Source organism: Octopus sinensis, linkage group LG5 (genome assembly GCF_006345805.1).
Source record: "Octopus sinensis linkage group LG5, ASM634580v1, whole genome shotgun sequence".
Taxonomy (NCBI): Eukaryota; Metazoa; Mollusca; class Cephalopoda; order Octopoda; family Octopodidae; genus Octopus; species Octopus sinensis.
Genome location: NC_043001.1, coordinates 88,364,345 through 88,390,325, shown reverse-complemented (window position 1 = coordinate 88,390,325; position 25,981 = coordinate 88,364,345). Strand labels below are relative to the sequence as shown.

The following is a 25,981-nucleotide window of genomic DNA, read 5'->3' as shown; positions in this document are numbered from 1 at the left end:
GTCGGTAGTCTGCAGGAGCTGGGTGGCAGGAAGATGAAGCAGGGTTAATACATAGAGAAGGAGGATAAATCACCATAATGTGGGCAGAGATTACAATACATAGCCTTATCAGATCTCAGTTTTGATGGTGAGGAAAGATCTTTTGATGAATCTTGTATTGCCAGAAAGCCCAGTCCTTTGTCATCTTCATCAGGCTCATGGTGCTGAGGTCAGCCTAAAATACTTCATTTTATGTCTTTCTGGTTCTCCCTTTCACACAAGTTACAGCCACATTTAGCAACCAGCACTTCTTTATACAGCTAGCTTCATCCAGCCAAAGTCAGCAGTGGTGTCCCACAAGGTACTGTGTTGGGCCCACTTCTCTTCATCATCTACATAAATGATATTACTGATACCATCAAACACAGTAACATCAGAACCTTCGCTGATGACTCCAAGCTCCAGAAGGTCATCAATGGCGTGGATGACCGAATAAACCTTCAGCCAGACCTACTGGCTGTTGTCCAATGGGCGGAAAAGAATAACATGTTGCTAAATGAAGACAAATTTGAACTGATCCACTTTGGAAGGGAGGACGCTCTGAAACTCCCATACTCTCTTCCTTCTGGAGAAATTCTCATGGCATCCAACAACATCAGAGACCTGGGAGTAACAGTGGACAACAACATAAGCTGGGCTACACATATAAACAGCAAAGTTGACATGGCCCGCAGAATGTGTTCCTGGATTCTCAGAACCTTCCAGTCGAGAGATTCCCACGCTATTATCCTTCTCTTCTCCACTTTTGCCCGACACCACCTTGAATACTGCTGTCCACTGTGGTCTCCCTACACAAAATAAAATATTATGAGAATTGAAGCTCCCCAAAGGTCAATCATAAAAAAGATGGCATGTCAGACCTTGACTACTGGGGTAGACTAGAAAAGCTGAAATTGTATTCACTCCAACGATGCCGTGAACGCTACATTATCTGTATGATGTGGAAAATATTCCACCAGCACTGTCCGAATGATGTTGGCATCACCTTCAAAATGCATCCAAGGCTTGGACCACGTGCCATCCGTCCACAACAAAAATCTAAATCGCATCACATAACGACAATACGGTACAACTATTTCACCTCAATTGGACCTGCTCTCTTCAACATTACACCAGGGCACGTCAAAAAAGAAACTGACCACACAAAATTCAAGAAGTCTTTCGACAAATTCCTTCAAACAGTACCGGACAAACCACCCACACCCGGATATGTCTCCGCAAACAATAACTCTCTGCTCGAATGGGCCTTGGTGCCCAAATCCTGAACTGAAAGACTTCACCAGGTGGTGCTATTAAGTTAGACATGGCCTGGGCCAATACTGGCCAAAACCTTTCTAAGTTATATATATATATATATATATATATATAATATATATATATATATTATATATATATATATATATATATGTATGTATATACACACACATGCACAATAAAGATACTTATAGACAGACAGATGTATATATATGAATACATGTGTCCTTTTATGAATATGATCAAACATATAAGTTATAAAGAGATGTGTACTTATCAAGCAGTACATAATAGAGGGTAATGAAATATTTGACTTAATTCATATTTGCCTTACAGTTCTATAGTGTGACAATGTTGAGGTAAAACACTTTAAAGGTAATATGTGCGCTTTCGTGCACTCATTACAAGGGGGGTGCTGAAAAGTTCCTGACTTTCAGGGTATCATAAAAGGCCAGGTTGGAGGTGCAACCTTTCAAGTTCTTTTACAGGGGTTAGAAAAACTGAAGGACAGCCGCAACAAGTGTATGAATCTGAGAGGGGAATATGATTAACTGACCCTCCTGTATTTTCTTTCACCCAAAGCTAGGAACTTTTCAGCATGCCCTCATATATATATATATATATATATATATATATATATATATATATATATGTAGGTCCCGGGTTGAGTCGGGGTTAACCACAGTAAATAAGGTACTCAATACATAGCAGAGTAAATTAATTTATTTTATAGAAGGAGCTTCTACAGGACTAGAACTGATGATTTCTTTTGAATGAAACAGTTCTAGTCCTGTAGAAGCTCCTTCTATAAAATAAATATATATCTCTTCTCTATATATAAAACTGAATTGCGTTTTTACCGCTTGGTTCGCTTTCAATGCCACTACATCCCGTCCGATTCGCTCCAAAATTTACATGGACATGTAGAATGAGGTGACGATGCGCGTGGACTACCTTACAAATCCCTATCTTAAAAGGTGTGGTTGCTAGGGGCCATCTTCCTACCTCACCCTATTTCCTCCAGTACTCTGTCACTCCTCTTCATTTGACAATGCAACTACCGTTATTTAATGTAAAGTCTTCCTCAAATCATTCTGTCGCGATTTACTCTCTTCCAAGAACATTTTCACTCACTCTATCTCTTACCTTCCTATACATTTTACTCATGTATCTCTCAGCGTTCATGGACAGTAACAAATATTACTCGCCATCCCCATCGCCATCGCATTCTATTGTCTACCTGTCAACACACACACACACACACACACATATATTCATATATCTAATATTATATTTTTATTTTTATGTTTTTGTTTTTGGTTTTTTACTGTTTCATTTCCCTATTAGTGGTTTTATCTCTAATTTAATTTCTACAGCGTGCACACACACACACACACACACACACCTATATGTAGCCCCAGTACACCCGAATGAAATCGGGTTCTCTTCATCAAAATGTGAAAAGGGGTCTACAATTATCATCGCCACAACTTATGTATGTCTTCCTCACTCACTCACTCTTTTTCCTAATGATAATTATCATCGCCACCACCAACACCACCAACACACAATCTGGGCAATCTTTCTCTTATAACAAATCATGTTTACATTGCAACGACGTCTGCCACCTCCGCCGTCTCTATTTATTCTGCAAATGACCAGAACTCGGGAAACTTAGTTTAGTGTTCTATGGTCTATGACCAGAACTCGGGAAACTTGGTTGAGTGTTCTATGGTCTATGACCAGAACTCGGGAAACTTGCTTGACTGTTCTATGGTCTATGACCAGAAATCGGGAAACTTGGTTGAGTGTTCTATGGTCTATGACCAGAAATTGGGAAACTTGGTTGTGTCCTCATCTTATAAAATGTGGCCCCAGTAGACCCAAATTAAATCGGGTTATATTAACCAAAAGGTGAAAAGGGGTATAAATGGGGCTGGAAGGGGATTAAAATTTAAAGGAGCGGGTGTTTAGCAATTCTCTGTTACATCAAGCTAAAAAATTTGCTCCAGCCTTTTAATCGTCAATGTGTTGCCGTCCATGATGAAGAAGTTTTGAATGCTTGCCATCGTGAGTCTACTGTCGTGAGAAAGAATCAAGTCAAAACTTGGTTTTTAGGGATTTTCTTTTACATCAAGTTCAAACTTTTACGCCAGCCGTTGAACTGTCAATACGTTGCTGTCCGTCGTTAAGAAATGCCAGCCATGGTGACTCTACTATCCTCAAATTCTATCCCTTCAAACTTTGGTTTCCAATATTTTATTATTTTTATTCAGCTCGCAAGTTCGTCTGTCCCTTTTAAATGTTAGTGTTTTGCTGTCTGTCTTCAAGCAGACCTTTCCTTTGTAACTGCCTGATATTTATGATTGATCTTTCTAAATATTTTATTTCTCAACTTACTCAAGATCTTTTGTTGTTATAAATGGGAGAGAGATACATAAAGATAGAGAGTAAGAGAAAGCGAGGGAGAGTCCGAGAGAAGGAAGAGTAAGAGAGTGGGAAAGTGAGAGAGAAAGGAGAAAGAAACAAAGAGGGAGAATCATCATCATCATCATCATCATCATCGTTAATGTCCGTTTTCCGTGCTAGCACGGGTTGGACAGTTTGACAGGGGTCTGGGAAGCCAGGAGGCTGCACCAGGCTCCAGTCTGATCTGGCAGTGTTTCGACAGGTGGATGCCCTTCCTAACGCCAACCACTCTGTGAGCGTAGTGGGTGCTTTTTTCGTGCCGCCTGCACAGGTGCCAGGGGGGCTGGCAGCGGCCACGATCGGTTGGTGCTTTTTACGTGCCACCAGCACAGAAGCCAGTCAAGGCAGCGCTGCAATCCGCCACGTTCGGATGGTGCTTTTTACGTGCTGAAAGGAAGCAACAGAAAGTAACAACCACACTCTTACCCGCGCGTAGAGCGGGTCACCTTCAGCTAGTATATATATATATATATACATGTGTGTGTACATATATATTTGTGTGTGTATCTCTATATATATACATGTGTATCCTGCTGTAGAAACCATGCCAAATCAGACTGAAACCTGGTGCTGCTCCCCAGCTTATCAGTTTTCAGTTAAACTGTACAACTTATGCCAGCATGGAAAAACAGATGTTAAATAATGATGATGATATATAAACACACACACACACACACACAAAACTGTTTCATGTTCTCAATTTGTCAGACAGTTGTCATGCATACATGTGTGTGTGAGTGAGTGGCTGTGTGGTACCATATGGTTCCTTGTTCAGTCCCACTGTGCGGCACCTTGGGTAAGAGTCTTCTACTATAGCCTCAGGCTAATGAAAGCCATATGAGTGGATTTCATACACAGAAACTGAAATAAACCCATCGTGTGTGTGTGTGTATAAATAAATATGTGTGTGTGTGTGTGTGTGTGTGCGTGTGTATGTATGTATATATATATATATATATGTATTTGTGTGTCTGTGTTTGCCCCCCTAACATCGCTTGACAACCAATGTTGATGTGTTTATTTCACCATAACTTAGCTGTTCAGCAAAATAGAGCGATAGAATAAGTACTAGGCTTACATAGTATAAATCCTTGGGTCAATTTGTTCAACTAAAGGCAGTGCTCCAGCATGGCCAGAGACAAATGACTGAAATCAGTAAAACAATAAAAGAGTATGTGGTTGTGTGGTAAGTAGCTTGCTTACCAACCACATGGTTACGGGTTCGGTCCCACTGTGTGACACCTTGGGCAAGTGTCTTCCGCTATAGCCATGGGCTAACCAAAGTCTTGTGTGTGGATTTGGTAGACGGAAACTGAAAGAAGCCGGTCATATATATGTGTATATGTATGTGTGTGTATATGTTTGTATGTCTGTGTTTGTCCCCCCCAACATCGCTTGACAACCGATGCTGATGTGTTTACGTCCACGTAACTTTGTGGTTCGGCAAAAGAGACCAATAGAATAAGTACTAGGCTTACAAAAGAATAAGTCCTGGAGTCGATTTGCTCCAGCATGACCACAGTCAAATGACTGAAACAAGTAAAAGAATAAAAGAATATGTACATATGTATGTGTGTGGGTGTGTATGTATATATATATATATATATACCATAGTTCATATTTCAAGTTGTTTACGTTTTGTGACATTCTGTACCCATATATACGTATATATATATATATTCAGTTAAACTGTACAACTCATGGTTGCACACAACACATCTAGTTGTAAAGATAATTCATGGACACCTTGTGAATGTATGTACGTTTGCATGCATGCATACACACACACACACACACACACACATATATATATTTGGTCATCCCATAAATAATGTGGGTTTTTTTCATACTTCTTTTATTTTTCAAAATCAAAATAAAGTTCTTTTTTAATCTAATACATACACTCCTTCATTTTCTTCAGTGCTCTTCCATCCATTTGATAGACTTGGAAGGCCCCTCTTCCAAAATTCACTTGTCCATGATAAAAAATACTCCTCTAGCATTGTTCTAACCGCATCTACAGAATTCATAATTTTTCCATCCAAATGATTTGAAGACTGCAGAATAAATGATAATTAGATGGGGAAATGTCAAGCAAATAAGGTGGGTGGGGAATCATTTCCCATTCAAACTGCTCCAACCTTTGGAATGTCACCCTCACTGTATGTGACCAAGCATTATCCTGACCAAAGAACACCTTTCATCTTGAAACCAAAGATGGTCAATTCTCTTCTAGCACTTGCTCAGGCTGCTCGCAGTAGTCTCCTTTGTTACTGTCAGGTTTGAGCTTAAAAGTTCAAAGTGGACTAAACCTTTAATTTCCCACCAAACAGATAACAATACCTTATGTAGGTGAAGACCTTCTTCAGCCTGGGGTGCCGATGTTTCTATTTTCCTTACCCACTGTCTTTGGTGCTTGATATTTTTATAGAGAACCCATTTATTGTCACCAGTCACTATTTGGTCCAAAAAAGGTTCATTCGTGAGACGTGACAGCAAAGAGCACCCATTCTCTCTTTACATGCCATTAGACTTGGAAAGTTTGTGAAGAACCCGTTGATCCAATTTGCTGACTTTTCCGATGACACACAGGTTTTGCGGTGATGAATGGTTCAATGACCAAATCCAAGCTTCTCTGTTAGTTCCTCAACAGTTACAATGGGATTTTGTTCCATCAGGTTTGCAGGACAACCTCATTGAGCTCTACAGATCTTCCAAGACAAGGCTTGTCTTCTAGGCTGTAGTTTCTGGCTCAGAATTTCTGGAAACACTGTTGACACTGGCTTACGCATATTGTCCAATTCCCATACACTGGATTAATATTCCTCGCACTTTTTTGTTGCGTTGTTGTCTTTATTGAACTCATAAAGCCAAATATGCTCCTTTCTCACTTTCATTATAGCTTTGAAAATTTAACTGTTAAAACTCACACTAAGAATAAGTACAAAGTAAAGTTACTACCTGCTTTTATAGCAAGTTGAAGCAGGTAGTAAATCCTGTCCCCCTCCCACTTTTATTCTATGCAATTGAAAAAACCGCATTATTTATGGAATGACCCAATATATATATAATACAAACTGGTGTAGTTAGTTTTAAAAGTCAGACACCTACCTCTGGCGGAGAGTTTCTTCGTGTTAATAATTTTAGCTGCAAATTCCAGTCCTGTAGACTTCTGAACACATCTCCGTACAATTGAGAAAGCTCCCCTAGAAAAGACAGAGAAAATACCAATTAGGAGTAATCAGGGATAAAGCAAAAGGGGTAAAGGCATGACATGGGATTATTTCATTATTTATTCAAATATTATATATGCCCTTTTCAGTAGAAATGATTGTACTTATACATGTATAATACATATATATAGTATATCTACATATATTTCACTAATCACCCCATTTAACTCTATCATCTTATCCCTTATCACTTATACCCCTTTATCTCTCATCTCCCCATGGCCTACAAAGCTCACAAATTATGAATGGCTGTCCTACATACCCAGCCATCATTCTACCACTACCCATCCTTCACTAAGCTTTGGTCCATCGTCATTGCTTTACCTGTGCCCATATCTCCCCCCATCCATCACTCCACTCGCTTCAGTCATCATCATATCATTCATATATATTTCATGTTCACCAGTATTCTAATGTAATGCTGTTTCAAGTGTGTATATTAATTTAATTCAAGCCTGTCTAGCTTTTGCATGTATCAGTAAAACTTTTGTTTACCAATTTCTTTATCAGAACAAGCATTTTGGGCTTGGCTTAGAACGTCTAAGGTAGTTGTCACTGAGGAAACAAAATCAGGTCAAACCACCATGTCTGGCAATTCACCAGTGTTCTAAGTTAATGCCCTGTGTTTCTCTGCGGCAAAATGTTACAGCAAGTGTCATTCCACATTTGCATCATCATCATTGTTTTCCATACTTACATGGGTTGCATAGAGTTTACTGAGACAGATTTCTATGGCTGGATTCCTTTCTTGTTGCCACTTGTTTTTAATCAAGGTGATATTTCCCCCATAATCAACATTTCAACAATACTAGAAATGAATGATACCTTGTGTATGACAGATACACCCACTTACAATTATCAAGTTGTGTCAAGAAAAGCTGACACGCACACACAGAGAGGGCTTCTTTCAGTTCCCTTAAACCAAATCCACTTACAAGTCCTAATCAGCCTAGGGTTATAAAACACATGCCAGGGTGCCACAGAAGGGAACTATACTCAAAACAATATTGTTTGAAAGCAAACTTCACATGTTATAAATGCTGTACAGGGTGGTATTTTAAACTGTTATTGTGTCAAGTGTGTATATTAATGTATGGGTGTGTACACACACACACACATAAATTTATGGTTCATACATATATATATATATATATATATATTACAAAGTAAGATAGGGGTTATGGGTGTAACCCACTGTGGGATAGTATTTATCCAATATACTGTTGGTAAAGTACCCAGATTCTTAATACATAAAGGTTTTTAATTGCAATGCAATTAACTCATTTATTGTATTAAACGGGTGAAGGTAAAGAAATATTTTTACTGTAAATTTATAATACAAATAAGAAAATGGAGAAACAAATTTAGTTTGTTCATCAACTTTCAGATATTAGAATGTTGGATTATTTATTCATCTAGCAAAATGAGAAACTCAAGCCAACATTCTAATATCCGAAAGTTGATGAACAAACTAAATTTGTTTCTCCATTTTCTTATTTGTATTATATATATAAATATACATACATATATATATATATATATATATATATATATATATATATATATATACACATATATACATATATATGCTTGTGTTTAGATTCTGTTCTCCTGCAAATCCCTTAAGCTAAATATTGGTGATGTTAGCTGATATTCTCAGTCAAAATAAAAACGTGCTTTAGATGAGTGCAATAAATTAATCCTGACATGTAAAAAAAGGTAAGAGTTAGCAACAGGGAGGACCTCTAGCTGTAAAACTACATGTCAGTAGTGTGTTTTCATACAATCCATGCTAACATGGAAAAATGGATGAAAAATAAATATATATAGTCCAACCCATGCTAGCATGGAAAACGGATGCTAAACGATAATGATGATAAATACAGAGTAGAAACAAAATGGTGAAATCAGTTACAAAACAACATAGAAAAACACAATAGGAGGAAGATATTGGGCGGCGAGCTGGCAGAAACGTTAGCACACAGGGCGAAATGCGTAGCGTGCCGTTACGTTCTGAGTTCAAATTCCGCCGACGTCGACTTTGCCTTTCATCCTTTTGGGGTCGATAAATTAAGTACCAGTTACGCACTGGGGTCGATGTAATCGACTTAATCCCTTTGTCTGTCCTTGTTTGTCTCCTCTGTGTTTAGCAACTTGTGGGTAGTAAAGAAATAGATATTAGTTTCACACTTGCAAGAAAAGAGTGACTTTGGTGTTTTTAGAAGTTAGTGCTTCTTCTGAATGAAAAGGAGATGAAGGAGAAGCATGGGGAGGGCAAAGAAGATAGTGTATGTGCAAAATTATAACAAAAATTGTGGGGAAAAAAAGATGTGGGGTGAAAGGCTATAAGTCAGAAAGGAAAGTGTGCACAAGAGTATAAGTACTTGTGTGTTAGTACAAATTAGGTGAAATGAGTGTGTGTGAATAAGGGTGAATGTTGAGGTCTGTATGTATGTGTGCCTGTTTCCATGTGTTGTGTGAATGCATGCGTATGAGACTGTGTGAACTTGTGTGTATGTGCATATGTGTGAACATATATGTCGGGTGCTGTACATCTGAATCTAAGTGCAATGTCAATACCATTTATTTGCAAGTGAGTGTGTGTACAGACACAAGTATGTGTATATGAAAATACAAATATATGTTTAAATGAGTAACATGAAGAAATGAGTGTGTATCTGCTTGAGTGAGTGCAAGTTTGTATTGTGTTTTGTGTACTTGAGTAAATTTGATAGCATTAATTTATATTAATTTTTTTATATTTTTGTATATGCACAAATCATAGACATGTTTAAGTGAAATTACAGCCCAAGTGCACCCCTGTATGCATATTGTAGTGTTATGTCAGTATCTAAGTGAATGAAATAGGGTCAATTAAAGAATATGCATGTGCAACAAAAAAGCTGCATTTTGTTGGAACAAGTGTGTAAAGCAATTTCACATTTAGATCAAGGAATAACATTGGTATGCATAGTGTTGTGCTTTGTGTAATGTGTAAATCAAATGTGTGTGTGAGAGAGAGACAGAGTGAGTGTGTGTGTGTGTGTTGTGAAAAAGACATTTTATGTGTATATGAAATTCAGGTGGGTACCAGGAAAGGCATGCTAAGTGGGGAAAAGTTAAATCCAAGAACATGAAGTCTGAACTTGTGTGTGGTTATAGAGTATTAGAAAGAGACTGTAAAACTGAGGATGAAGCTAAAGAGGAGAGGTTCAGTACAAAGGGTTGGAAATAGATGGAGAAGAGGCTGAAGATGTGTTTGTGTAAATGATGCAAATGTGTCAATGTAACTTTATAGCAGTAAGTTTGTAGTTAGTGATTGGCAAACAGAAAAAGAAGAAAGGAACTAAATGCACATTGTTTTAGAGCAAATAGTTTGAGGATGGATGTTTGTGTGTTGGTGTGTAAGTAAGTTTGTAAACATATACATCAAGGATGTTGCATATGTGGTGATGTAATTAGATAGGATAGTGTACCAGGTAAACTGCATTTTTGGTATATGTGCATGTGATTCAAATACATGTTAGTTAAAAAGAAAAAGAGTGCATGTGTACACCCATGAAAGGGGACAGAAACGGACAAAGTGAACTGTGTGTGTAGGTGATGTGAGTGTGAATGTGAAGGATGTTTATGGAAGGTGAGATGCTAAGGAAGAAGGGAGTGTCATATGTATCATAAAGTTTGAAGGTGGCTGTTGGTATGTATACATGTATAGGTATGTCAAGTGGGGGGTACAGTGATGTAATCAGGTAGAACAATATACACTGTATTGTTCTACCTTGCTGTGTGTGTGTGAGCATGTACATATGAAGTGTATGACTTTGTGTGGAAGGGGGAGGGGAAGAAAACTGGAGAAAGAGATTGAAGAGTAATGTGTACTTTTTAGAGCAGGCCGAATAGAATGTGGAGGCACATAAGTGAGAATGTATTTCTGCATGCAAGAGGGTTAGTGTGTTTGTGGAAGAGGTGTGCAGTGAGAATGGTCAAGAGGGTATATATGGGGAAGGGAATTGTGTATATGTGTGGAGAGGATTTGGATATGTGCAGTCAGGTATGGGCATACTAATATGAAAGTGTGGATTACATAGATTGAGGTCAGGAGTTTAAACCATAGAGAGTGAAAGTTAGTAGAAAGAAGATAAGCTTTTGTCCTATCTGGAAGAAGGGTGTAAAAAGAACTGATGTTCAAGTCCAAGCTGAATAGCAAGAAGCATTGGATGGAATGCTTGATGAAGCAGAAATGCTGATGATAAGTGGCCTGTTGCTAACCCAAATTTCTCTAAAGTATTCTACAAAACCTGAGATAGACAGCAGCCTGTTTCCCCAGCATAAATTGAATCATGGAAGTAATGCTAGAACATGTAGATAAGGTTAGAGGAGTTGCAGCAGTAGTCCCAAATATAGAGGGGGGGGGTTAAACCTAGTGACAGTGGTAGCATTGGAAAGGATAGCACAACTGTGGAAGCAGGAATGAGAGCAGAAAGGATTATGAAGGGGGAATGGGGAGGTGGAGAGAAGCTATGGCTGGGAGATAACAAAAACATGACAAGTTCTGACTGGAGGTGTTGGAGGAGACAAAAGATGATTCATTGAGGGCAAAAGGTGTCCAGTATGAAAAAGAGATAGTAGTGGCTTGAGGATAGTGGCAGAGTGTGAGAGCATGGATTAGGTTGACTTCTTGAGCATAGGAAAGGGCAGTTTGAATTAGGGAGGGTATGTATCTGCATGGTACAAATAACATGAAGTATGTAAACAACAAGGAAAAATGGAAAACAGGTCAAGTAAACACAAAGAAAGGACCCTTCATCAGTTGTCGGCTGTCTATCTACTCATTTCAAGCGAGGAGTAGATAGACAGCCAACAACTGTTTTCCATTTTTTCTTGTTTACATATTTTGCTCTTTTTTCCCTCATTTGTTCATGTATTTCATGTTATTTGCACCATTGGTGACATCCTGTCCTCATATATGCAGGTGTGTGTGTGTATATATATATATATTACATATTATTTAACTGAACCTAATGCATCCATTTCCTAGTATGTATATATATATATATATATATATATATATATATAAAACAATAATATAAATAATATATAAATATATGCACATATACATACATATATGTACATACTTACATATATATGTATATGGGTACAGGACATCAAAAAACGTTGAACACAATGAAAAACGAAAACATAAAAAAAACATAGAAACGAACTATTTTCGAACAACAAAAAAAAAAACAGACAAGCGAGACAACATAAAGAATATTCCCCTTCTTCAGTTGTCTCTGTTTCATCCTCTCCGCATTTCGAAGGTATATATATATATATATATATATATATATATAGAGAGAGAGAGAGAGAGAGGCAGGGTGATGTCCAAGGTGATGAAGAAGTGACACAGGCCAGCAGTAAGGAAATCTGTTGAAAGGTTGGCAGGTATGGTCCATATTGCAGAAAGGAAGTACAATGACAAGGTGTGAATTGGGTGATTATATAGAAGGAACTAAGCTAAGTGGAGAAGTTGCAGACACAGACAGTGGGATGTCCTTGGCTGTTGAATTTGTAGATTTTGTGGATGAAGTAAATGATTGAGATGTGAAGTATGCAGGTTATGAGTTTAATGGTAGGGAGTAGAAGGCATAAAAATGTGAGTTAACAGATGGTGAAGGACACATGTTGTTGGTAGCTAGAAGTGGGATCAGAGAGCAAACGATGATATGAAAGATGGTTTTGAAGCTGTTGCAAACCTTCAGTCTAGAGGACTGAATGTCTGAAACAGTGACTGCCTTACCGGCTGGCAGATACAGGGTGTCAGAGAATATTCACAGTAGGTAGTGGCATAAATTAAATAAGATGCTAATCAAAGCCACCATCACTATCACACTATGCAAAACATCTTGAAAACAATATTGCACACAAAAGATCTCAATACAAAAAACAAAATGTACTTCTTTGACTTAAGGTGTCTTTTTCTCATTTACAAATTCAAACCCTCACACACAAAAAAACATATACGTGTGTGTGTGTGTATGTGTGTGTGTATGTATGTATGTGTGGGGGGGGCACTTGTGCCCCGTGCTAGTAGGGAGCTAAGAGCACCATCTGAGCATGATTGTTACCAGTGTCACCTTACTCACACTTGTGCCAGTGGCACATGAAAAAACATTCAAGCGAGGTCGTTGCCAGTACCGCCTGACTGGCCCCCATGCCGGTGGCACATAAGAGCACCCACTACACTCTTGGAGTAGTTGGCATTAGGAAGGGCATCCAGCTGTAGAAGCTCTGCCAGATCAAGATTGGAGCCTGGTGAAGCCATCTGGTTCACTAGTCCTCAGTCAAATCGTCCGACCCATGCTGGCATGGAAAGCGGATGATAATGATGATGATATACACACACACATATATATATGCTATTCTAGATGTTTTTCATCTGGCTTTTCTTTTTGTATGCCTCCTTTTCTAAGTTGAGTTCATTCTATTCTTTTAATGCTTTGTGTGGTTGAATTTAGGTTGTGGGTATTCATTTCAGGAGTTCTGCTTTGGTTTTCATTTTGATGACAGTTTGTAAGAAGGGAATATGTTTCTCTGTAGGTCCATGTTTCTTGTTTTATTTCATGGAAGGAATTCATATTTGTTTATAATGATTATAATGATTGGAAGTTTTTGCTCTCCTCTAATAATGTTTCAGATTTCCGTAATTTGGCTGCTGATTTTGATCTTGTGTAAGCCATCCTATCTTGTACCAATCCGTAAGATAGTAGAATAATAAAAAGAAAGTTCTTGGCACAGTATAATATATTTGAGAAAATGAGTAGAGATGGCGTTTTGGGGGATAATTTTAAATTTAATAATCATGTTTATAGTGGGTGACACATTATTATATTGTTGTTTCATGTGGCTTGTTTGGGTCTATGGTTTGGTCTCTGAAGAGACTGAAAAACACCTGGAATAGCATATTAAGTAAAAGAAAATAAACATATTAGAGAGCCTTAAAAAATGAAAAACCTAGCCAACGCATATGAACAGTGGGGGAGCAAAGAAGAAGTAATACTCCCAAGAAAACTTCCTATCAAAGAACTAACGTTGGAACCAAATGAAGAAACGATTCACCTCAATTTAGCATTACAGAGATTTGAGGCTGAAATCACACTACTTCACCTTAGAGTAACAAACTTCCAAAAGAAATTTTTAAAAAGTATGACACCTGTATACATGAAGAAATTAACGAAAGAAGAAGTGGAAGTATCCAAAAAAACTTCTAGACATGTGGAAAATTGACACCACCAGAGAAGAGACGGAATGTAAGAAGATCTTGGAATCAAATTTTTTCTGGCTACAATAATACAAAAACATCTATGGGAAAAAACTAGATAAGACCTAAACACCGACCTACTACAATAGTCCTCAGACTACAAAGCACCACCAAAAGAAAGTAAGTTTTCCCATAAAATAGTCAAAGATACCGTAGTCCTTTAAAAAACACAAATTTGCAATCATACGCAGATATAACAAGAAATAAGAGAACATATAACCCCAACCAAAGAACAAATAGAACTCCCCAGAGACCAAATCATACACCTAAATGAACCACATGGAACAACAATAGAATAATGAGTAACCCACTCTAAACATTATTATGAAAATTAAAAGTATCCCCCAAAAAGCCATCTCTACTCATTTTTTCAAATATACTGTACTAAGGACTTAATTTTTATTATTCTACTATACACACACACACAGCCAGACAAGTTTTCATGAAGGAGACAAAGGAACAAAGGACATCATTTGTATGACTGAAACACTTATAACAACCGTGTGATATTAAGACAAACACACACAAATATACACACATTTTTCCCAACAACTAACATTATTCTTCATAAATTGGTCTTTTCCCAGTTTTAAAATTCTCTGTGAATGACTCAGCTGAAGATACATCACCTACCAATGGCTAGTTAGGACACTTGTAAGGTGCTGTGGTAAAGTCAATGTATTACTGCTACAATGGATGCAGGTATGGCTGTGTTAAGATGTTTGTTTCCAACTTCATGGTTTTGGGTTCAGTCCCACTGTGTGGCAACTTGAGGAAGTAAGTGTTCTCTACTATAGCACTAGATCTACCAAGAGAGTCATAGTCATACATTTCTTCCATGAAAACGTTCAGCCAAGGGGAAATATTACATTTTTTGGAAACAGGTGAGGGTTGGTAACAGGAAAGGCATGCAGCCATAGAAAATCTGCCTCAATGAATTGTCTGACCCATGCAACCATAGAAAGTGAATGCTAAAATGATGGAGATAATGGTGTACATTATCATTGTTTTAAAGTCCATTTTTCCATGTTTGTATAGGTCCTACAGAAAATGTGGCATAACTGGAAGATCTATAGAGCTCAACAAAGATGTCCTGCAAAACTTGGTGGAACTAAACCTCATCATAACTGTTGAGGAACTAGCAGAGAAGCTTGGATTTGGTCATTCAACCTTTCATCGACACCTGTATGCCATCAGAAAAGTCAGTACATTGGATCGATGGTTTCTTCACAAACTTTCCAAGTCTAATCATGCGCAGAGAGTGAAAGCGTAATCTTCTTTGCTGCCATATTTCATGAATGAACCAGTTTTGGACTGAATAGTGACTGGTGACAATAAACGGGTTCTCTATAAAAAGGTCAAACACCAAAGACAGTTGGTAGGGAAAGGCGAAACACTGACACTCCAGGCTAAAGGTCTTCACCCATATAAGGTGTTGCTATATTTGGTGGAATATGAAAGGTTTATCCACTTTGAACTTTAAAACCCAAACCAAATTATAACCAAGGAGGTGTATAGGAAGCAGCTTCAGTCAGTGTTAGAAGAAAAGCACCCATCTTTGATTTCAATACGAAAGGTGTTCTTCCATCAGAATAATGCTTACCACATACAGCGAGGAGGACATTCCAAAGACTGAAGCAGTTTGGATGGGAAACGAAGCTCCACCCACCATATTTGCTAGACATTTCCCCGTGTGATCATCATTTATTCCAGTCTTCAAAATCATTTAGACAGAGAAGGTATGAAGTTTGGAGATGAGGTCAGAACTGTGCTGGAGGAGTACTTTTTGTCATGGACAAGAGAATTTTGGGAGAGGGGCCTTCCAAAATAGATGGAAGAGCATTGTAGAAAATGAAGGAGAGTATATTTTAGATTGAAAAAGAAGTTTGTTATCTTAATTTTGAAACATAAAAGAAGTATAAAAAACCACATTATTTATGGGATGACCCAATATATGCACACTTCATTTTTGTATCTGGTTTGCAAGAAACTCGATGTGAACTTGTATTTTGCAACATATTTTGTTGAATCTAGTAGGAGCTGCTTTCAGTTTTCCTCTACTAAATCCACTAACAAGGCTTCAGTTGGCCTGAGGAATATAGTAAAAGACACTTGCCTAATATGCAATGCAGTGGGACTGAACACGGAACCATATACTTGGGAAGCGAGCTTCTGATCACACAGTCACAACTGTGCCTATATATATATATATATATATATATATATTATTATATATATATATATATATCTTTATATATAAATATATATATATCTATCTTTATATATAATATATATATATATATCTTTAGATATATAATCTTTATATATATATATATATATTATATACATATATATATATCTTTATATACATATATATAATATATATCTTTAGATATATAATCTTTATATACATATATATATATATATATATCTTTAGATATATAATCTTTATATATATATATATATTTATATACATATATATATATATATATCTTTATATACATATATATATATTTATATACATATATATATATATCTTTATATACATATATATATATATCTTTATATACATATGTATATATCTTTATATATATAGCTTCATATATATATATATAAATATATATATATGTATATCTTTATATATATATATATATATCTTATATATATATATATGTATATACATACATACACAGCAAATGAAAGACAGAAGATGGAATATACAATTATTTATTCTTAATCAAGACATATATATATGTGTGTGTACATATATATATATACATATATATATATATATACATATATATACATATATATATATATTTATATATATATATTTATATATATATAGATAAATAAATAAATAAGGAAAGTTTAAAGATGTATATGCATATTCACACAAACATTACGGAGTGATGGTGACTATAAATACATTGTGTACATGAAAACATGCACGTACACATAGATTTACTCACACTCTTGTTTGCCTGTTCATGGATTCACATGCACAGAAATATAAATATAGAACATATAGTAACAAGAGTATGCACATAGGTAGATAAATGTACATATACACATACATATATGTGTGCATATATGTACATTTATGTACTTATGTTTTGTGTGTATATATATATATCTTTATATATATAAATATATATCTTTACATATATATATATATATCTTTATATACATATATATATTTATATACATATAATATAATATATATACTTTATATACATATATATATTATATATATATCTTTATATACATATATATATATATAGCTTCATATATAATATATTATATAGCTTATATATATATATATATATATATATATATATATATATATATAGCTCATATATATATATATAGCTTCATATATATTATATATCTTCATATATATATATATATATAGCTTCATATATATATATATATATGTAGCTTCATAACTTAGAATAACTTAACTTAGAAAGGTTTTTGGCCAGTATTGGCCCAGGCCATGTCTAACTTAATAGCACCACCTGGCGAAGTCTTTCAGACATATCCGGGTGTGGGTGGTTTGTCCGGTACTGTTTGAAGGAATTTGTCCAAAGACTTCTTGAATTTTGTGTGTGTGGTCAGTTCTTTTTTGACGTGTCCTGGTGTAATGTTGAAGAGAGCGGGTCCAATTGAGGTGAAATAGTTGTGCCGTATTGTCGTTATGTGATGCGATTTAGATTTTTGTTGTGGACGGATGGCACGTGGTCCAAGCCTTGGATGCATTTTGAAGGTGATGCCAACATCATTCGGACAGTGCTGGTGGAATATTTTCCACATCATACAGATAATGTAGCGTTCACGGCGTCGTTGGAGTGAATACAATTTCAGCTTCTCTAGTCTACCCCAGTAGTCAAGGTCTGACATGCCATCTATCTTTTTTGTGATTGACCTTTGGGGAGCTTCAATTCTCATAATATTTTGTTTTGTGTAGGAAGACCACAGTGGACAGCAGTATTCAAGGTGGGGTCGGGCAAAAGTGGAGAAGAGAAGGATAATAGCGTGGGAATCTCTCGACTGGAAGGTTCTGAGAATCCAGGAACCATTCTGCGGGCCATGTCAACTTTGCTGCTTATATGTGTAGCCCAGCTTATGTTGTTGTCCACTGTTACTCCCAGGTCTCTGATGTTGTTGGATGCCATGAGAATTTCTCCAGAAGGAAGAGAGTATGGGAGTTTCAGAGCGTCCTCCCTTCCAAAGTGGATCAGTTCGAATTTGTCTTCATTTAGCAACATGTTATTCTTTTCCGCCCATTGGACAACAGCCAGTAGGTCTGACTGAAGGTTTATTCGGTCATCCACGCCATTGATGACCTTCTGGAGCTTGGAATCATCAGCGAAGGTTCTGATGTTGTTGTGTTTGATGGTGTCAGTAATATCATTTATGTAGATGATGAAGAGAAGTGGGCCAACACAGTGCCTTGTGGGACACCACTGCTGACTTTGGCTGGGCTGGATTTGACTCCTTCGACTACAACATGTTGGGTTCTGTTAGAGAGGAAGCACTTGATCCATTGCAGCAGCTTTCCAGTGACACCAATATTGGACAGCTTTCTCAGAAGGATCTTATGATCAACCCTGTCAAAGGCCTTGCTGAAATCAAGGTAGATGACATCAGTGTTGGAACCCTCTCCCAAGGCTCTCAAAATGTCATCAAAATGATGCAGTAGCTGCGTCAGGCAATCTCTCCCATTACGGAATCCATGCTGGTTGGGGTTCAGCATATTATGACTCTCAAGGAAGTGAGTCATACGCGATCTCAGCACCCTCTCAAATACCTTGATGATATGAGAGGTGAGTGAGATTGGACGGTAATTCACGGCAAGCGATTTGTTTCCTTTTTTGGAAAACTGGGACAACAGACTGGGATAGAAGGTCTTCTGGTATATATCCAGCATCCAATGAGTTCCGCCACAGATTGGCTAGAGGGGGTGCAAGTTGGTTTTGACATATCTTCAAGACACAAGCAGGGAACCTATCGGGACCTACTGCTGAATTATGCTTCATTTCCTTTATTGCTGCTAAGACATCAGGAGCGCCAAATGTTATGTCCGATAAAGTGTATTGGGAGTAACATCACTGATACAGCCCAGATCAGTCATATCAGGATTGCTGAAAACAGAGCAATATTGTTTCTGCAATATTTCTCCCATGGTTTTGGCATTGTCTTGAAGAATACCATTTTCATCAATCAGAGGGCCAACAGTAGAACCAGTGACTCTGTGTTTTTTTGCAAATGAAAAGAACACTTTGGGATTGAGTTTGATCTCCTCAATGGCCCAGGCCTCTTCAGCTCTTCGCTGACTATTGATGATAGACATCATGTTGTTTTGGAGTTTATGTTTTTAATCTCTAGCGACGAGATGGCAGTCAGGTTGGTGTGTTGCTGTTGACAGTATTTCAGCATGTTGATCTTTTTGTTGATTCTTTTAATTTTCCTTATGAGAGATTTTCTATTTCTAGGGATTCGACACTTAGATTTGTTTGCAGATCTTAATGGGGTGTGTCTTGCACATATGTTCGTGATGGTGTCTACAAGTGACTGCCAGGACTTTTTGATGTTAGTGGGTGTGTATGTGTGCGTGAAGGACCAATCGACTTGTGCAAGATCATTATTGATCGCTTCCCAGTTTGCATTGTGGAAATCCATAGTGTCAAATGGATGACAAGAGGGATGACATTTGTTTTGCATTTTGGCCAGTGAAATCTCAGATCACAGAGAACCATGTCATGGTCGGAGAGTAGGGTTTTCTCCACTGCAATATTTTGGATAGTATCAGTGTGATTGCTGAAAATTAAGTCTAAGACGTTTTTGTGACATCTCGTTGGTTCGAGTACCAGTTGGGACAAGAAGAAGTCATCCATGAAGTCAAGAAGCGATTCCACTGCCTCCCTGTCAGGGGTTGAGAGAGAAGAACCTGGCGGCAGACTGTTTGTAGACCAGTCAACCCCGGGAAGGTTGAAATCTCCCATCATTAAAATGTTGTCAGGTTGACACTGCTGAATGAAACACTTTATGCTGTTGAGGCATTCCTTGAAGCATGGTAGGGGCGTTTGGGGTGGTCTGTAGAGCCCAACTACTGTTAAGTTGTTGGTTTGACTGAATACAGCGACTGCTTCGCAGTATCCATTCGAAAATATGTTCATGGCTTCTTCTGTGAGAATGAATCATGGACATAAATGGCAGTCCCACCCTTTCTTCTGCTGCCAACACGATCAGCACGAATGGTTTTGAAATTTTTTAACTTTCACCTCGGCTTCCAAGTGGAGGTCACTAAGATGGTTTCAGTGAGGACGAAGAAAGGGATGTGGTTGGATGGGCCTCGACCCAGTCCTCCAGGAATCTTATCTTCCATTTTGTGTATTGGTGGAAGGGCTGATGCCTTGGGCATTAAGCAGAAAATGTTGAGGCGAGTGTGGATGGTTTTAATTGTTTTGGTGATTTGTTATATTGATTGCTTTTTAATGGCATGTGTAGTGGGGTAATAGTGGTGGATGGCGGTGGGTGATAGCTTGGATGTTTTTTTCCCAGTTCTTTTGCTAGATTCATTATAGCTAAAAAGAGGAAGAAGAGGTGGTTCCTGTCTAGGGAACCGCAGGTGACTGGCCGCGGCTATTTTTATGTGAGTGGTTATCTTTAAATGTCCGACGAGTCCCCGGAGATGGGTAAAGGGGCAATCCCTGTGCAAACACAATCTGTCTCGCTGGGAATAGCGGCAGATTTGGGGATTCCTTGTTTGAGATATTGGTGGTTGTGGTGATGTTGTATTATGGTGGTTGCTGTTGTAGTTTGTGGGGATAGAGCGTTTTGTTCCAGGTAAATGGGTGAATTTGCAGTCTCTATCAGTGCACAGTCTATGGCGAAGAGAATATCGGCAAATGATGGGGTTTCGAGTGGGTGTGTAGGTGCGTGTGTGTGTGTGAGCTGTGAAAGGTGTAGATGATAGTTTTGTTGAAGTTTTGGCGACCTTTGTGACCTGTAGGAGGTAAATTCCTTGAGATAGCATTAGTAGTAGTAGCTGTAGTAGTAGTAGTAGTAGGTAGAAGAGATGTTGACAGTGGTAATGATTGAGGAGGTTGATTCCAAGACAAAGATGTTTGTCGATATATAGTGGGAGTAGTACTAGTAGTAGTAAGCAGAGGAGATGGTGTTGACAATGATGATGATTGAGCTGCTGGGGCAGTGAAAGGAAGGGGTGGTGCTTCCTGCTGTGTAACCCTGATGACTGGAGGGTCAATCGTTTCATTTAGCAAATCGGCCATTGTAGATGAATCAAGGAGTGGTTCATCCTGTTGTTGTTGTTGTTGTTGCCTCTGAGGTTGTTGCTGCTGAAGTTGTTGTTGTTGCTGTAGCTGTTGTTGTTGTTGCCGCTGAGTTTGTTGTTGTTGAGGTTGTTGTTGTTGTTGTTGCGCCGGTGATGCGTTCCAAGAGAAAACACTTCTCAGTTTATCGAAGTGTTTATTTATTAATTTAAAAGCAACTTCGATTTCTTTTAATTTATTTTGGATCTGCTGTTCAGATCGAGTTTGCAAATGGTGAACTGTTCGTTTAGCAATTTCGTTCAGACACGAAGCACCTATGCTCTCTGTTTCGGTAAGGCCATGCCATGTGTTGATAAGAACGTCGACTTCATTATCAGACCAGTTTTTGTTGGATTTTTGGTGGCTAGCCATTCTGGTTGATATGTTTTATTAAATTTTATTTTGTTCGTTCGTTTTGTTGATTACTTTTAATTATTATTTTTTTTTTTTTTTTTTTTTTTTTTTTAAGGAGAAGTATGTAGAATTGATTGTACAGAATGTTTGTTGTAATACTGAGAAGTTTGTATTTGAATTATGAGCTTGTAGTTATTTTATCTTTCTTTTCTTTTCTTTTTTTTTCCCTCTTTTTCTAATTTTTAATGTGTGGGTGATCCTTTAGTTATCAGAAGGTGTTTGAAAATATTTGGTCGTTTGAAAATTATGAAAATAGTTTGTGGTTAAGGAAAAGTCTACTCACGAGTTGGGAAAAAGCGTGGTTTCAAATATACAGGAATATATGTGATGGGCAATTATGACGAATGTAGCTGTGAAGCTTGCTGCTGACCGGCGCAGAGAGGAGTAAAAACACGTCTTATCGTCTCAGCTTACAATGACTATATGACTATATATCTATATATATATATATATAGCTTCATATATATATATATATATATAAGCTTCATATTATATATATATATAAATAGCTTCATATATATATATATATATAGCTCATATATATATATATAGCTTCATATATATATATATATATAGCTTCATATATATATATATATATATCTTCATATCTATATATATATAATAGCTTCATATATTATATATATATATATCTTCATATATATATATATATCTTCATATATATATATATATATATCTTCATATATATATATATATATCTTCATATATATATATATATATATATATATCTTCATATATATATATATATATATATATATATATCTTCATATATTATAATATATATATATCTATATTCATCTATATATATATATATATATATATATCTTCATATATATATATATATATATATATATCTTCATATATATATATTATATATATATATCTTCATATATATATATATATCTATATATCTTCAATATATATATATATATATATAATATCTTCATATATATATATATATATATATATCTTCATATATATATATATATATCTATCTTCAATATATATATATATATATATATAATATATATATGTGTGTGGTGTGTGTGTGTATGTGTGTATCGGTGAGTATGTATATATATATATGTGTATTTATATATGTGTGTGTGTATATATATGCATGTATATATGTATATATATATATATATGTGCATGTACATATATAAATGAATATATATATGTATATATATGTATGTATATATGTACATGTATGTATGCATATATCTTTGTATATATATATATTAAGTACATATATACATAAATATATATAAATGTATATATATACATATGTATATATGCATAGATATATATATATATATATATATGTATGAATGTATATGTATATATATGCATATATATGTATATATATATATATATATATATGAATATATGTATATATATATATGTATGTATACATGTGTATGTATGTATGTATATATATATATATATGTATATACATATGTATGAATATAATGTATGTATATATATATATGAATGTATATATATATATATGTATATATAAATCAGAGAAAAACCACTATTATGCAATTCAATAAAATTAAATTAAAATAAGACTAATTTTAATTCAATGAATGATAATAAAAATTTTGATAATATTAAAAAGAAATATAATAATAATGGGACCTGTGGAAGAGGTAGACCCAGGAAAACCTGGGTCGAGGCGGTGAAGCACGACCTTCGAACTTTAGGTCTCACCAAGGAAATGACCAGTGACCGAGACCTTTGGAGGTATGCTATGTGTGAGAAAACCCGGCAAGACCAGTGAGAACAGTCAAAATCAAGATCAAACCAAATTGAGGTCGATCAACATCAGGGCCCCCGTGCAGGTGACACGTAAAAGTACCATCCGTTCGTAGCCGTTTGCCAGCCCAGTCTGGCCCCCGTGTCGGTGGCACGTAAAAGCACCATCCGTTCGTGTTCGTTGCCAGCCTGGCCTGGCCCCCGTGCCGGTGACACATAAAAGCACCAACCGTTTGTGGCCGTTTGCCAGCTCTGTCTGGCCCCCGTGCCGGTGACACGTAAAAGCACCATCCGTTCGTGGCCGTTTGCCAGCTCTGTCTGGCCCCCGTGCCGGTGACACGTAAAAGCACCATCCGTTCGTGGCCGTTTGCCAGCCCTGTCTGGTCCCCATGTCGGTGACATGTAAAAGCACCATCCGTTTGTGGCCGTTTGCCAGCCCTGTCTGGCCCCATGTTGGTGACATGTAAAAGCACCATCCGTTCGTGTCCGTTGCCAGCCTCGCCTGGCCCCCGTGCGGTGACACGTAAAAGCACCATCCGTTCGTGGCCGTTTGCCAGCCCTGTCTGGCCCCCGTATCGGTGGCATGTAAAAGCACCATCCGTTCGTGCCTTGCCAACCTCGCCTAGCCCCGTGCCTGTGACACGTAAAAGCACCATCCGTTTCGTGGCCGTTTGCCAGCTCTGTCTGGCCCCCGTGTTGGTGGCACGTAAAAGCACCATCGTTCGTGTCCGTTGCCAGCCTCGCCTGGCCCCCGTGCCGGTGACACGTAAAAGCACCATCCGTTCGTGGCCGTTTGCCAGCTCTGTCTGGCACACTGTACAGGTGGCACGTAAAAGCACCCACTACACTCACGGAGTGGTTGCGTTAGGAAGGGCATCCAGCCGTAGAAACACTGCCAGATCTGACTGGGCCTGATGAAGCCTTCCAGCTTCACAGACCCCAGTTGAACCGTCCAACCCATGCTAGCATGGAGAACGGATGCTAAATGATGATGATGATGATGATGATGAATAATAGTAATAATAATAATAATAATAATAATATAAATAACAGAAATAAAATTTGGTTGATTGTTCCTTATGGGGCTCAAGTTAAAACTAATATTATTAAAGAGATTTTAAATATAATTGAACAATTCATTCGTGATAATCGAAAATATAAAAAAATTTTCTCTAGTAATAATTTTGGAGTTGGTTATTCTACCACTAATAATGTAGGTAACATTATTTCTGCTTTTAATAAATTTAAGTTGAATAATATTTACAAAAAGAAATTTTATAATGATTCCAATAATAATAAAGATAACGTTCTAATTGATTGTACATGTAGAGATAAAAATAATTGTAAGGTTAAAAATAAATGTAATTTACATGATGTTGTTTATAAACGTATCGTTACTTTAATTGATGAGAATAATAGGAATAATTATAACTTAAATGTAATCTATATAGGGTCTACTTCTAAAATTAAATTAAGTATATGCATTCCTTTAAGAATATAAATCTAATGAATTCTACTGGGCTTAGTAAATATATATGGGAACTTAAATCTAAATGAATTAAGTATAATTTAAAGTGGGAGATAGTTTGTAAGGTGAAATCATATAGTATAGGTAGTAATTCCTGTTTATTATGTTCTAGTGAATTTAAAGAAATAATATTTAATAATCATGATAAATTAGTTAATTCATTGGACAAGCGTAAAATTAAATGTAGACATAAATTACTTTACTTATATAATAAAGTTTTAAATAAATAGCGAGTATATTTAAACCCTATTTTTGTTAGTAATTTGTTTGTAGTTATAATTTGTAGTAGTATTAATTCTATAAATGTGGTTATATTGTATATTACATAATTAAATAAGTCTAAATTAAATATTTATTATTAAATAAATAAATAATTAATTAATTAATTATTGTAGTATTGTGGTTGTAGTTTTGTAGGGGTGTTTTGAATATAAATCAAAAAGAGTTAGTAAAGGTTTTTACAGACTAAGAGTTAGATTGTATTTTGATGTTTATTTAATGACTAAATATTTAATTTAATTAATGAATATAGATTAAGAGATAGCAATTTCATTATTATTGTTGTTGTTGATATTATTATTATTATTATACTTATTATATGTGTACT

At 36.5% G+C, this 25,981-nt stretch overlaps 1 protein-coding gene across 41 annotated transcripts in view; it reads right to left on the bottom strand.

Annotated features, from left to right (window-relative positions):
- The window catches only part of LOC115212079 (calcium/calmodulin-dependent protein kinase type II delta chain), a 429,066-nt gene that overhangs the window by 371,336 nt on the left and 31,749 nt on the right, over positions 1-25,981 (bottom strand). For all 41 annotated transcript variants that reach the window (XM_036502876.1, XM_036502886.1, XM_036502877.1 and 38 more), the window contains one exon: positions 6,874-6,968. In XM_036502876.1, coding sequence (XP_036358769.1) covers positions 6,874-6,968 — 95 coding nt within the window. The remainder of the gene's footprint in view (positions 1-6,873; positions 6,969-25,981) is intronic.